Source organism: Podarcis muralis, chromosome 10, assembly GCF_964188315.1.
Source record: "Podarcis muralis chromosome 10, rPodMur119.hap1.1, whole genome shotgun sequence".
Taxonomy (NCBI): domain Eukaryota; kingdom Metazoa; phylum Chordata; class Lepidosauria; order Squamata; family Lacertidae; genus Podarcis; species Podarcis muralis.
In genome coordinates, this window is record NC_135664.1 from 57,018,616 (window position 1) to 57,033,373 (window position 14,758).

The window sequence follows — 14,758 nt, forward strand, 5'->3', positions numbered from 1 at the left end:
TTACCTTGTATATTTCTAATTCACAACATAAAGAGCTTAAGAAGGTATTTTCAGTGGGAGCTCTCGCAAGAGTCCCCCAGAAGCCTGAGCCTACATTTTAGAAGCAAACCTATTTTTGCTTGGTGATAACAAAAAGTCTGGGTATGTTGCCTTTATTTTTAGTTAAGTGTCTACTGGTTTTATTGGAAAATTTATATTTCTGTTTTTGCAATGGGTTGTATTCAAGTAATTTTTTGAAATTAATAGATCTAAGTTAGTCATGACCATTAATGTAAATGAGCCTACTCTAAGTAGGGCTTTTTTTGGAGTTGCAGTTAAAAGACAAATAAAAAAAGATAAGCATTTCTTATAATAGATGATAATGAAGTATCTAAGTCAAAAGGCAGAGTGCAAGTTCGTATTCTTGGAAGGGCAATGGGGCTGGAAAGAGGAACTTTTTCATTTAAAAGAACTCTTCCATTTAAAAGAATTAAAAATACATCAGATCATTTCCACCAAAAGCATGTCAGATTTGGATCAACTTTAGCACATTCCAACAGCGTAATTATCAGTGGTGGAGGAACTATGCATAATGACCAAAAGTACCCCCACCTTGTATTTGGTAACATGTACTGGGCCTAGATGCAAAATCCATGAAAATTCCTCTCAAGTGCTCCTCATGAGGGATGTCCTGCCTTTTGCAACGTTCCACTGGTGCCAGAACTTTTGAGAGGTAGAAAAGAGGCGGTTATAAGTAATACGCAGGGTACAGGGGAGACATGAAGGCAAGAATGGAAATGACTTTATTCTGATTGCCTCTCACAATTCATTATGGTGATATCCTGGCCTGCCATTTTTGCGACATGCCTAAATCCAGTGTATAGCTGAACTAATCAATCTGACATAATTTGCCATATATAACACTGCCCTAGGCAACCAGAACCAACAACTAGTTTTCTAGCAGAATTTAGATGGTGAGCTGTACTCTAAAAAGGAGGTCTCTGCTCAATCTATTGTATGCTATTTGAAGGTGTGTTCAGGCAACATGGGAACAGGGGCTGGGTGTGCACAAAAGCCCCACCCCCAGTATCCATATGCACATCACCCCATCCCCACTGCTTGGTCTCCCACCTACATGGGACTTTTATCTGTGTACGTTTGAACGCAAACAGAATAACTCTGTGCAGTTCAGGTCCCTGCTTCATCAGAGTCCCCAGCCACACAGAGGGTTCTACTTGCATTTAACTAAAATGGAGTAGAAGCTCCATTTAGACTAAAGGGGGGAGCGAGGGTGCTAGGGGCAGGTCTTGGGTGAATGCCACTGTCCTCAGCCACACTTTACCTACACTGGTTATCAATATGCTTTGCTTTTACAGTTAATCATATGCTTCCTAAATCTTTCTGGTGAAAATTTGGTTTGGCTTATAGGAAAAAACTGCTTCAAGATTTACAAACATCTTGCTGTCCTTTACACATTATTACCACATAAATCACAAGCACTGGGTCAGGGAGCTGACCTAAAATGTTTTTGAAATTTCTGACAAATACATTTGCTTTATTTACAGTGGAAACTACTGTACTCCTCCTCTAAAAATAAAGCCTTTGCTTCTCTGAAGCTTTGGAGGCTATCTATTCTTCCATGCTTCTGAGCTTAGAGATGATTTTGCAGAAGCAGACAAGGGTGATCAGAAGCCACATTATAAGAAGAGTTTTGCACCCCATAATGTATATCAACAGGCCAAAGGGCTTCTCCCCACTATAGCTGGTTTCAGACTGAAAAACAAAGATACTCCCCTTTTACTAAGAGGAGGCATGGCACTGCTTTATGTATTTCCCCCCTCAACTTTTACATAATGATTCTAAGTAATCATTATGGTTCTCCAGGAAACAGACTTCAATTCCACAGGATACTATTTCAAATACTTTCTTTGTGAAAAATGCCATTTCTACAGTATATATAAACAAGCTGTTCCATCTACAACAGTAGCACAAGGTTGCAGATGAAGGGCACTAGCCAGCTATGTAATTCTGCTACTGCAAGGACTTTTGGCTGTGCAATGGAACTTATCCCTCTCCTCTCCTTTCCCTGCATGCCCCATTCTGCTCTGGGAGTTCCCCCAGACCTCCTGAGCAGATCTGGAGAGGGGGCAAGAGGCATATGGGGAGAAAAGAAAGAAGGGAAGTTCCATATTGCAAGAAGAAATCCTTGCACTAACAGAACTACTTTGTTGGAGACCACCGAGAGCTTTTAACCTGTAAGTGCCTCTCATTACACAGCGCTGTAATGTTAATGGCTTAATGTTTCCATGTTGTTTCCAGTTGGCCAAACTGTCAGTAAGCAAGATACAAGGGCATGAAAGGAACACTAGTGGTAAATCCAGGGTAAATGTTCAAGTCCTGGCCTCAACCCAACATAGTTAAGCAGTTAAACCACTGAAATTACCTCTGTTAGGTTGTGCACATTGTGTCAAAACTCAATAAGGTTTTATCTTTCTTCTAACTTTTCCTAAAATTTCACACCATTCAAAAGTTCCCCTGCACTTGGAAGGTTTCTTTGAATTATGCTATCAGTACCTTGCAGGGTAAACACAACTGGCACATGGTAAGAAAAGGCAATATGTTAGCTCTGAATATATGCATTTATCTGTTGAGAGATACATTATTATACACTGTTCAACCAAGTCATCATAGCTGTTTCATTTCACCAGTTTATTATTTCATCAAATGGCTTCAAATGAAACACTGGATCAAGCTCAACCAAGGCACTAACAGAACTCCACTTGGAATTATCATCTTGACTACAGTAACATGACCCAGTTCAGGCAATCATTCAAGGCTTCATAATCTATGCATTATGAAGCTGTGAATGACCACTGGGTCCCAGCACTGCTCCCCTTGCTTCTCTTCTCCTGCCTTATAGTAAGTCTGAGTTCCCTGCTACATCCAACCATGGGAATTCTGGCTTAACAAACAGGAATGGTTAGTTAGTTAACATACCAGAATTTCCTGGCTCAGGTATAAGAGGAGCTCTGGCTTAATACAAGCCAGGATCTTTGCGCCCAAGTCAGTGCACAATGGGGAGGGGGCAAGGGAAGAGTATTTTACACAGTATTGCCTTCCTGGCTTCATAAAGCACTGCTTCTGAAGCCTTGATTGACTATCTGACCTGGGCCAGAGGGAAATGTGACCCATTGAGAATTTCGCTTGAAATGAGCAGAGGGCACTTCGGATGAAATCTTCCAATCACATACTCCAGAACAGTTTCACTGATTATCATGTAGGAGTAGTCTGGGGCAGTCTAAAGATGCAAATCTATAAAAGACGGAAGAATGTGCCCTAATTAAAAATTGTATGTGCAGTGTTTGGCGGGGATTCCCACTATACTCAGCTAATCATTTTGCACTACATGCACCCAAGGAAAAAATGTTTACCTGGGATGGCCACGGTTAACCTTTTTTCCTTGCTGAGACGGTGCCCATAGAAGAATTCATTCATGGAGGCCATGGAAGGGGGGCCCCTCAGAAGAAATGATTCTGTGGAGGTGTGATCAGGGGGGGTTCTTAATAAAGGCAGTAGGTGGGTCCCTGAAGTCCTGGGATGGCTCTGATCACAAGGGGAAGGTGAGAATAGTCTTGCAGGAGATCCAAGAAAAAATACATACGAAAACAAAAGAGTTTTTACTTTAATTACTGAGCAATGGCTCCTTGAATGACATTAGCACATTCCTTTCCCCACCACCACCCTCCACAAAGCAAACCAGCATGTTGTCACCACCCCTATCATTGCTGCCACCCCACAGGAAAACCTATTTCCTATAAAGGGAAGCTTTACTTATAAAATTTAGAAAGAGAAAATACAAGCTGCTCAACGTGACCCATCAAGCTGAGTATAGATCACCTGCCATGTACAATGGCCCACCATAGGGTCAATAAAATCTGTTTTTTGCTGCTTGCTTGGGGCTCTTCTTCAGTGTTGTCACGAATTTGAGGCCATAATACATGGTGGTGGTGTGGCTTGGTGGGTTACATCTTGTGCAGGCCCCCACATCCAATTCTCATCCCCCAATATAGGTTTTTAATTATTATTTAGGCATCATGCATATTTTCCATTTCATTTATAATATCTGTATTTAACATTTATGCTGAACATGTAGTACACAGACAATGAAAGTTTGCCCTAAAAGTCTCTGAACAGGGGGAATCTTGTTTAGATACTGTTCGTGGAAGTTGTTCCCACAAAGTGGGGGGATCTTTTGTCCACCATCTTCTCCTTGACCTTCCTCCCCCTGTTGGTGGGACTGCCACAGAACTATATGCAACTCTGCAAACCACTAGCATTTGTTTCTGGGTTTGAATAAAAGTCATCTGCTATTGAACATTTATTCATTTTAACACAGGTGTTGAGAAGCACATCAGGGTAATCACATTCCTTGCCCACATTTCAATAATGAAGAGAAAAGGGAAAGTTTATAAGCACCTTAGTTTATCAGAGGATCATTTCCCTCTGGATGTGGATATGCCTCTTAGACATGCCCCTCCACTTCACCCCGCCCCATCAAGAGGTATATTTTTGCTATGTATTAAGCAGATACATTCAAAACATACAGAATATGCTGAAATGCTGACAGAATATGATCTATGACTATATCAAAAGGAAGAAAAAAATATTATGGGCAGATGGAATTACTAGCCAGGCTTCACATTTTGAAAAGTCGCTTCTTCACACAGCCCCATCTCTCAACGACCCCAGCCAAAATATATTCATTATTTGCAATTCAGTGAATGACCTTAATTCAAGTCAGGCCACTGCACTGTACTATAAAGACGACTGCATGCATACCTTTTCCTCTGAGTGCCACTGCTGACCAGTATGTTTGGTTGCTGTGGGCCCTGACTATGCAGGAGGAAAGTGTCTATGGTTGGCACGGTGGCTGATGCCTCCTCACTTACTTTAGGGCTGCCGATCTTGCTCTTTCCAAGTTTGCCTTTGCTCCGCCGGGACTGCTCGTGATCAAACTCTAAGTCTTCCAGACGCTGGGTGAGGGCGAGCTTTTGCTGGATAGCCATCCGCAGCAAAGAGTTTAAGGTCTTCTTCTCATCCTCTGCAGCTGCCAATTGCCTCTGCATCTCATCCAACTGTGTTACGTATTCATCACACCTGAGGAGAGAGACAGAGGGAGTGTCTTTCAGATTATGTGAATGTCCCTCATGGAGAAATGTCAGCAAGAACCAGCTACATATAAAGAAAGTATCCATCACCTGTTATCATGGCAGCTGGAAAAACTATGCCTAAAGTAACCGATGTTGCTGCCTGCTGGCTATAATTATGTGCAGTCTGGGTGAATTTAATGCTTTTCCATGACAGAAAAAGGTACTAAATTTGCCTGAGTCAATGGGCCATAAGACATTTCTAACATGGACCTGCCCTGAATTATTCTCAATTCAATGAGAGAGAAAAACAAAACAATATGCAATCAAAAATGGTCAGCCAAGCAAAAGGCTCCAAGAAACCCACTGAACAAAACCAATTTGAGTGAAAAACCCTCTCAGTCCCGTGACTTGAAATCATGCAACAAGCACAAGTGTGGATAGACCTAAGACATTGAAGAACACTATTTCCTCAGTTTCCCATCTCTTACTTGCTCTGAAACTTATATATGGTGCTACTAACATTTATCTGATCTGCTGGAAAGGTGGAAGGTGTGGCGGGACTTGCTTAAGGAAATTAAATTAAATTAAATTAAATTAAATTAAATTAAATGTAATCTATATTGCAATATAAATTAAAAATGGACATGACCCCAGGACGTTTCAAGTAGAAATATTCCTAACAGAGCCAAGACATTATGTCATAGTATTAGTAATCAGCTGGAGGGAAGCATATTTAATTATACTGAAAGCAGAGCTTCTTTGCTTACAGGAACTCTCTTTCAGTACAAGCCAAGCACTCAAAAAGTCACAATGTTCTGCACTTAAGTGGACTTTGATGCTTATCAATAACTGATTTGTTTTTTGTTCCCAACTGTCTAAATGCTTTATTAATGGCAAATTTGTTAATATAAAAGAACCACTGCTTTATATATTAACTGCTACATGGACTGCATTTGAAAAGAATTGAAACTCTCCAGTGAAGCTCAGAAAGAAAGAACGATCAAATTAAGTAACTCCCAAATTTTACTAAAGTATAAGCTCATCAGAAATTCTGCAGGAAAAATGGGAAAGATTTAGGGAATTTGAAAACTTTTATTATTTATATGCCTAATACCTCTCCATACTAAAGTATCAATTTTTCCTCTTAATTTAATTCAAAGTACTGTTAAGTATACCCAAATCTCTTTTGATATTACTGCTTCATAAGCCTGTTTCTCCCCTTTTTTAAGATTATAAGTTTGAATTTTGTGCCTTTCTTTTTTTTTTTGGTTTCCTTTAAAAGTAATTCGAATACATTATAAAAAGAATCTTGGCCATATTCAGCTTGTAATAACTGATAACCTCATATCCCAACTGAAATGAACCTGTGCCCTTATGACATAAGTAACTACGTGTTTGTCTTATTTTCTCTTGGGAAAGAAGGCCATATTTCCGAAAGAGTGTGATTGCTGGAAACACAAGACGTCATAACAGGGATCTGCATTTTATCACAGTTGATAATAGAGACTACTGTAGAGACTGATGGGGGAATGGACTTGTGAAGTTGAGGTGTTTGACTTGGGCTGCAATCCCAACCACACTTACCTGAGAGTACCAGTAAGCCCTATTTAAGTCAGCTGGGCTGCACTGCACTATAAGATAGTAAGCATTAACTATCTGCCTGCTAAGCAAGAATGAACTTTGAGAACTCTTAATGAGAAAAAGAAATAAATGGACTACAGTGGTACTTCAGTTCTTCAAAGAAATCCGTTCTGGAAGTTTGTTCGGCTTCCAAAATGTTTGAAAACCGAGGCGCGGCTTCCCACTGGTTGCAAGAGCATGTTCGGGTTCTGCAAAATGTTCAAAAATGGAAGCATTTACCGTATAACACGCCCCTGTGTTTAAGTTGTTGGGCTTTTTGAGGGGAGGATTGCACAGAGTTGTTGAGCTTTTGGGGGGGATGGAACCAAACACCCATCACCCATACCCACTACCCATGTATAAGACGCCCCCAGTTTTAAAACATTATTATAAAGTAAACAGAGCTCGTCTTATATGCAGAAAAGTACAGTACTTCTGGGTTTTTGGCGTTTGGGAGCCGAAATGTACAATAACAGAGGTGTTCGGGAAACAAGGTTCCACTGTATTCTTTAAAATCACTTGCATTATCCCAATGTACTATCTTTCTTTATTATTTAGATTGCTTTATGTCAAGGTATATATGATAACGAAATTAAATTTATTTTTATTTTTTTTATAAAAGTATTTTGGTACCTGGTTGCGAACATGGCTCTCAAGGATGAGAAGGTTGCTGCATCTTCTTTCAAAGCCTTTAACTCATTACGTAGTTTAGTCATGGTTTCTGTCACCATGGCCTTCTCATTCTCATACTTATTCTTCAGATTAGCCAGGGCCACTTCAGCTGTCTGAAGCAAAGACACAGCCATTATATATGTATGTATATTTAAGAACACAAAATAAGAAGAGTCTGCTGAATCAGGCCAGTGGCCCACCTAGCCCAGCATCCTGTTCTCACAGTGGCCAACCAGATGCCCCTTTTGGGAAACCTGCAAGCAGGACCTGAGCACATCAGCACTGTCCCCTCCTGTGGTTTCCAGCAAACGAGATTGAGAAGCATACCGATTGTGACAGTAAAGGTAGGCCGGATGGAACAGAAACTACAAGAAACAGAAGCGAAGATGCTATGTTTAGCTCAACAACTGTAATATGAGACAATATACTCACATTTACACAGCTGAGACAATATACTCACATTTACACAGCATGTCATTAGTGCAAATTTATTTCTGTCTGGCTTATACAATACAACTGGAACACACTGCATTTCAAACATATGAGGCAAAAGTTTTCTTTGGCTGAAAAAAGGTGGAAGCAGTCTGAGGGATACTTTATCCCGATGGTGCAGTGGTACCTCTGGTTACGAACTTAATTCTTTCCGGATGTCTGTTCTTAACCTAAAACTGTTCTTTACCTGAAGTACCACTTTAGCTAATGGGGCCTCCTGCGTGATTTCTGTTCTCATCCTGGGGCAAAGTTCTTAACCCAATATACTACTCCCGGGTTAGCAGGGTCTGTAACCTGCAGTGTTTGTAACCCAAGGTACCACTGTATAATGTTCTTTTGCCCCACTGTCAACTCCAGTCAAATGTTTTGAAACAATACAAATATCTGCAAACCCCATTTACTGGAAGCCAAGTGGGATGAGTGTACACATGACACTCTTTCAAACTGCCTTCAAATCTCTGAAATACTAGTGCCTACATCCAATCTCAACTCTTTAGAAGAATGCTATCAAAACAGTTTGAATCATAGAGTTGGAAGGGGCCTCCAATGTCAACTACAAGCCAATACCTGCTGATGCTAGAAAAAACACTATTACAGCATCCTTTATTGGTGTCCAACTAATGTCTCATTGCTTGATTCCATGTGCCACCGTAGTAGCAAATACACGGGGTGATTGTTCCAGTGCCTCAGTTGTAAAAGAAAAGGTAAGAGGGCCTTCAGTAACTAAAACACGTCCCCCACAGCCTTCTAAAAACTGGAGCTAAGGCAGCTATCACAACAGATAAAGGACCCGGGCCTCTTTTCAACATCTTTAATCCTAGCACAAAATTCCAGCCCTATCACCTGGAAAAGCTAGATTTTAACCTGCTGTATGTGCATTCCCTGTAACTGTCACTGAACATGGCAGCTTGCAACAGCAAAATTAAACGATCCTGTTGGAATAAGTTATGCTTGCAGATAAAAGTCAAGACAGGGTTAATCTGAATACACTGTTCTTGTACCTGCAGCTTGTTAGGTGTGAATCAAGGAACATGGGTTGTGGTTCTGGATAATTAAGAGTTAACACTCCAGAAGTGTTCTTATTAACTGGGTACACTGCCCACATGACCCGGGCATTTTCCTTTGATCTGTGCTCTGTGGGGCTGAGCTCTCTCTGGAGAGCAGTCTGTCTGAGAATGTGAGCAAGGTAGTTTCATTTTTGTTAGAGGCAGAAAGCTGCAAGCGTGCAGTAAATTCTGTAGGTTTTTCTTTTCTGTTTGTTATGCTTCTAAATAACGAGTTCTAGATTAGAAGCACTGGTGTTGAGCTGAGTTATTGAAGACACCACGTCGACACAAACAAGCCATTTCATGCTGTGTGTGAACTCTGCTATTATCCGGCAACTGAGAAGAGTGGCAGTGTGTGGAGTGGAAGCGTGTGGGCGCCATTGGAGTTTGACAGAGTGGCAATAAGTCAAATTTATTGCAGGGCCATTGCAGCAGACTCAGTTGGTCAAAGGAATTACGACCCACAAACTTTAACAACATGTAAGGCATGAGTCAGAGCCAGATGCCAATGATTCAGCACAAAGTAGAGTATAAGTAGCCCTGAATTTGTAACAAGGTGTTGGTAGTGTGGCTGGCTGGAAATCAACTGTGTTGAATTTCTGCTGGGAGAACATTTGCTGCCTTCTATTTGTAAGCTGTCTGCCTAGAACAAGAAGGCAGTCAGAGGTAGAAACTCTGTTGTACTTTTTTAGTGAACTACCTGTCAGTAAATATACTGACTGCACTGCGCTGTCTAGTGTTGTTACATATAGGAAAGGTAAAAAGTTAAGGTAAATGACCCTAGGACAATTAAGTCCGGTCAAAGGCGACTGTGGGTTGCGGCACTCATCTGGCTTCAGGCTGAGAAAGCCAGTGTATGTTCACAGACAGCTTTCTGAGTCATGTGACCAGCATGACTAAACCGCTTCTGGAGAAACAGAACACCATGCTGGAAACCAGAGTGTATGGAAACACCATTTACCTTCCCGCTGCAGTGGTACCTATTTATCTACTTGCACTGGCGTGCTTCCAAACTGCTGGGTTGGCAGATGCTGGGACAGAGCAATGGGAGCTCAACCCATCACAAGGATTTGAACCACCAACCTTCTGATCGGAAAGCCCAAGGGGCTCAGTGGTTTAGACCACAGCGTCACCCACATCCCTTTACAGGAAAAACGGGGGGGGGGGTGACAGAGTTGGATCAATGACTAAAGTTTTGGCAATTAGACCACTTGCGTTTGTTGTAGCTGTATTTAGGATTGATCATATTTTTGGAAGAGTTTTACCTTATGTATAACCTTATGCTTTATGCATAACCATGTATCCTAATAATGCTTAATTGTTAACGCTAAACATGCCTAAAATCTTAAGACCCAAAGTCTCTCTCTGCCCTGTTGCTGTGCTTGCAGAAAGCAAATATATATTTAGCTACATCTGCATTCTTTCTGTAAGGAACATTCCTCAGACTGTTTCTCAGGCTCATGAAAAAAGCATGAGACGGACATCCTGACCTGAGAAACAAGAAATTGGTTTTTTGCCACATAACGTAATGTATCTGCCTGATAACAGAAAAGGGGGATTTTGGCTTCAACTGCCAAAGGGGTTTCTTTTTACTCTTTATGCTTTATTTGCTGAAAATAGGGTAAAGGTGTTGGTGATTTCTTATGAACTTACATGGAAAAGCAGAAGCAATCTTTACATGGACATAGGAAGGGCTTTGCCCCTGTTCATTGGTTTGATTTTGCTGAAATATATGAATATGTAATGTTTAATGCAGTTTGGAATAAGGTACAGTGGTACCTCGGGTTAAGTAATTAATTCGTTCTGGAGGTCCGTTCTTAACCTAAAACTGTTCTTAACCTGAAGCACCACTATAGCTAATGGGGCCTCCTGCTGCCGCCGCGCCGCCGGAGCATGATTTCTGTTCTCATCCTGAAGCAGAGTTCTTAACCCAAGGTACTATTTCTGGGTTAGCAGAGTCTGTAACCTGAAGCGTATGTAACCTGAGGTACCACTGTATATAAACCCAAAGTCCCCAGGGCCCAGGCTCTGGAAATCATTCCTCTGGGTCACTATTGCTCAGTAATAAATTTTTACTTTCTTTTTCTCCATTACTGTGTCTATTGAGCATATCTTGAACGGGTAACAGGTATTCCTGATCTCCTTGCAACACTTGCAAGAATAATTCAGAGGTACAGAATATAGAATAACATGAGGCTGGTAGCACATGACATTATAGCATATAAACAACACTACCAAAACAAGGTTGTGCAGAGCTGAGGCATGATCTTCAGAGCCGCTTATCTATCTTCGCGTAAGCAAGGTGTGGGAGCAACTCGGGCAGAGAGCTCCTGACTGGTTCAAAAAGTGGTGTTTTTTATGCATTTTGCACATTTTGATATGTATCGGAATTTCTTATTACACGCACCCTTATTAACGTTTGTTCATTTCATAAAAAGTATATACCACTTGATTGTAAAAAAGTCAAAGCAGTTTATAAAAAAGATAAAACAAGAAAATCAAGAAGAATTACACCCCTATTTTAAAATATACAGTACCAAAGTTAAAATACTAAAATAGATTAAAATTACCTCAACTTTCTGGGTAGGCTGTCTATACAATTTTTTTAAGCTAAGTTAATTGCTAGCTAGCACAATTAAAAGATGAGAAGAAACATTCCTTCCTAGCTGGTTTATGGTTTGTTTGTTTTTATTGCTTTATGGTAGCGTAATTAGCTGGTTTGCACCTCGTATTTTAGTATTTTACTATCAGCAGACCAAAAGGTTGGTATATGTGTAATCAGTCTTTTTCAATCCCATCTATTTAATCTAGCATCCAGGGGAAGTTTGATAATACCACACTCCTGAAGAAACATATCCACAACGTTCACATGCATTACTTCATGTGCATTTCATATACAAATGGATGGAACTGAAAGAAACTGATTAGCCAAAACAGACTTTCAACTGGTTGTTTCCCCCCCCTGATATGTATTATACATTTGTGTTTAACTGCCCTCACCTTCTGTCCTCCCAGCTCAAGCCTCCTGGGCAAAGGAAAATACATCTACCTAGATTTCTCCCTTCCCATAGGACTGCTCTACCCATGTTCTACTGCAGCAAAAAAAGTAGCTCAAGTCAAATCCACACTAGTCTTTTTTAACATGTTTGTGTATCCACTCAGGTCTTTACGAACTCTGAATAATTAACTATTTCTATGATTCCATAATACACATTCTTGTAAAGTGCGTTAGTTATCAATTTTTGGACACTATGAGTTGGTTCGGATTTAATGCTCTGAACAGGAGTATGCCACAGGTTCAAGCAGCCTCCTCCACTCATAAGCTCCATTTCCTTCCTTTGTCTCCTCGTTTATAGTTTGCTATTACATTCAAGCCTCACTATAGTTTGTTTGAAGCAACTTCCAATCCCAAACTTGCATATAATGTCAAACTATTGTTTGCTAGAACAAGACAAGGAGGAAAGGAATTGGGATTACATGAAAGATGAGGGACAGAGAAAAAGGAGCTTGTTTGAAGTTTTGAGAAGGTCTGAGCTGACCCCATGTAAAAGCAAAATATGATTGGTTCCCTAGGCCTCTGGGATTCAATGCAAACTTGAGTGTATGCCACATTTATTATTATGTAGAATGCTCAAATTTGTTCAATAAAAACTAAGTGAAATAAGTTCACTGTTGCAATAAATTAATTAAACTGTTCTTTTAAAGTAATTTTGGGTTAAGAGTACCTAAAATAAAATAAATTATGTGAGAGAGCATGAGTTTGAACAACTGCGAAAGGAAGTGGAAGACAGGAGTGCCTGGCGTGCTCTGGTCCATGGGGTCACGAAGAGTCGGACACAACTAAACGACTAAACAACAACAACAACAACAACAACCATTCTAATGGCAGATGGGCAGTTAACAGCTTACCTGCTTGTTGGCTTTCAACACAGCCCTTAGGGTCGCTATCTGCTCTCGTTTCGTACTCAGCAGGGACTTCAATTTCAGTATTTCTTCCATTAAGGCCTCCTTGTCCTTATCAATCATAGGTACTAGTTCACGGGCTGCTGCACGCTGCCGGGACAGCTGCAGCGACCGATCTACAGCCTTCTGCAAGTGCTTGATTTGGTCCCTTATTATGGCATTCAGGTTGTAAATATTCATCGGTTCTTTGCGAATGTCACTAGTGTCGGAAACTGGGGAGGAAGGGGGGGCTGTGATGACTGGAGAAATTGTGGGTGTCTTGGTTGGACTTTGCTCTTTGTTGGCTTCTGCACTCTCCCTTGAAATCTGCTCAGTCGGTGTCCTCACTTCTATTGGAGATGCCATCCCTCTCCTAGCCAGCCGTGGGGACAGAAGCCCCCTTGGATCATCAGGTCCCTTGAGGCTCCCACTTCTAGTAACTCTGCTTTGCCTGTAATAATCTAGCATAACCCTATTAGGAGTTTCGTTGTTACACAAACACACATGGTGATAGAGCTGAGCCAGCTCCTCACTGAAAGTCACCAGCTCATCCTGGGCTGTGTTGAGTGTATTGTGGTTCTCATTTGCAACACCTGTAATTCTTTGCAAGTCTTTTTCCATCTGCATCATTTTCTCGTGGCTATCCTTAGTTGACTTTTCCAGGTTTGTCACCTGCTCATCATATATCTGGATCCTGCTCTCATACTTCGCCTTTTCTTCGGTGTAGTTTTCAACACATTTATTGTATTTCTCCTTCAAGGCCTTTATTTCAGCTTTGAGGTCAATCACCTCCGTGACAGCTACTTTGTATTTGCACTCTAGAATCTCCAAGCCATTGATGTCCACTTCATAGTCATGGGTTTCTTCCCCAGAATCCCGGCCTTTCTCAAAATCTAGCTCCTTCAATTCTTTGTTGCTTTGTAAACCCCTCATAGCGTTGACATGCTCAGTGAGCCTGTGGACCCGTTCATGTTGCTCAGTAAGTGCCCCCTTTGTGTGTTCCAGCTGGGTCTGTGACTCCTGAAGATTAGCCAGGAGAATAGCTTTCTCGCGCTCCACCTGCAATAACCCAGCGAGAAAAATATTAACGTCTCAAAAAAGAACCTGGGTGCAAAAATAACTGCTCAGTACCCAACGGTATCTTAAAAAGACTGAGCCTAGGAACTGGCACCTCAGCTACTGCTGAGGTCAGAAAGTTCCTCCTCCTAAGAAATCACACAGTATCTTAAATTTTGCAAGAAAGTTGCAATTTATTTATTTAAGGCATTTGTATGGTGCCCTTCATAAAAATACATCCTAGGTCAGTTCACAATAAAAAAATACACTAAAATAATAGCACAACAAAAAAGCACAAGTTAAAAAACAAGAAAAGCACCTTCCAGATACATCACAACTTCAAAGTCAATTAAGACAGCAAAATGGATGACTTCGCTTCAGTGCTTAAAATATAGCTTCCTTGTCAATCAGACCTAAAAAATAATTTCATTTAAAATGCCAGAGAAACAATGTCTTAACCTGTACCTTTGCTGGTTATTATGGTGGTGATGGTGGTTTTTCTCGCTCCTGTTATTTATAAAGCAATTGGTATTGTGCTAGCAAAAGTAAATAAACAATTTCTTCTCATGTTCTGTGTTCATGGGCCCAGTTAAGGCATCATATTAAACTATAGCTACGTGAGCAAGCAGCACTGCTGGCGCTCACTACTCAAAAGCTGCCACAATGCTCCTCTCTCACTCTTGCTGCAGTTGCACCATGGACAAAATAAGCAAGAATCTGGCTTATGTTGTCTGAATCCAGGCTTGTGCTTTATATCCTCCTTATTAACTGCTTCCAGTTTCTTGAGCCCAGATTTGGATG

At 40.9% G+C, this 14,758-nt stretch overlaps 1 protein-coding gene across 17 annotated transcripts in view; it reads right to left on the bottom strand.

Annotated features, from left to right (window-relative positions):
* Nucleotides 1-14,758, bottom strand: part of BICD1 (BICD cargo adaptor 1) — a 126,145-nt gene that overhangs the window by 28,543 nt on the left and 82,844 nt on the right. For 5 of the 17 annotated variants that reach the window (XM_077935091.1, XM_077935087.1, XM_077935098.1 and 2 more), the window contains exons 6-8: nucleotides 12,869-13,960; nucleotides 7,383-7,534; nucleotides 4,929-5,136 (exon numbers count right to left, since the gene is read on the bottom strand). In XM_077935091.1, the coding sequence (XP_077791217.1) occupies nucleotides 4,929-5,136; nucleotides 7,383-7,534; nucleotides 12,869-13,960 (1,452 nt within the window). Of the gene's footprint in view, nucleotides 1-591; nucleotides 703-3,410; nucleotides 3,611-4,818; nucleotides 5,137-7,382; nucleotides 7,535-12,868; nucleotides 13,961-14,758 lie in introns of those variants that run through there. The other 12 variants (XM_077935088.1, XM_077935095.1, XM_077935093.1 and 9 more) reach the window with 7 other exon arrangements.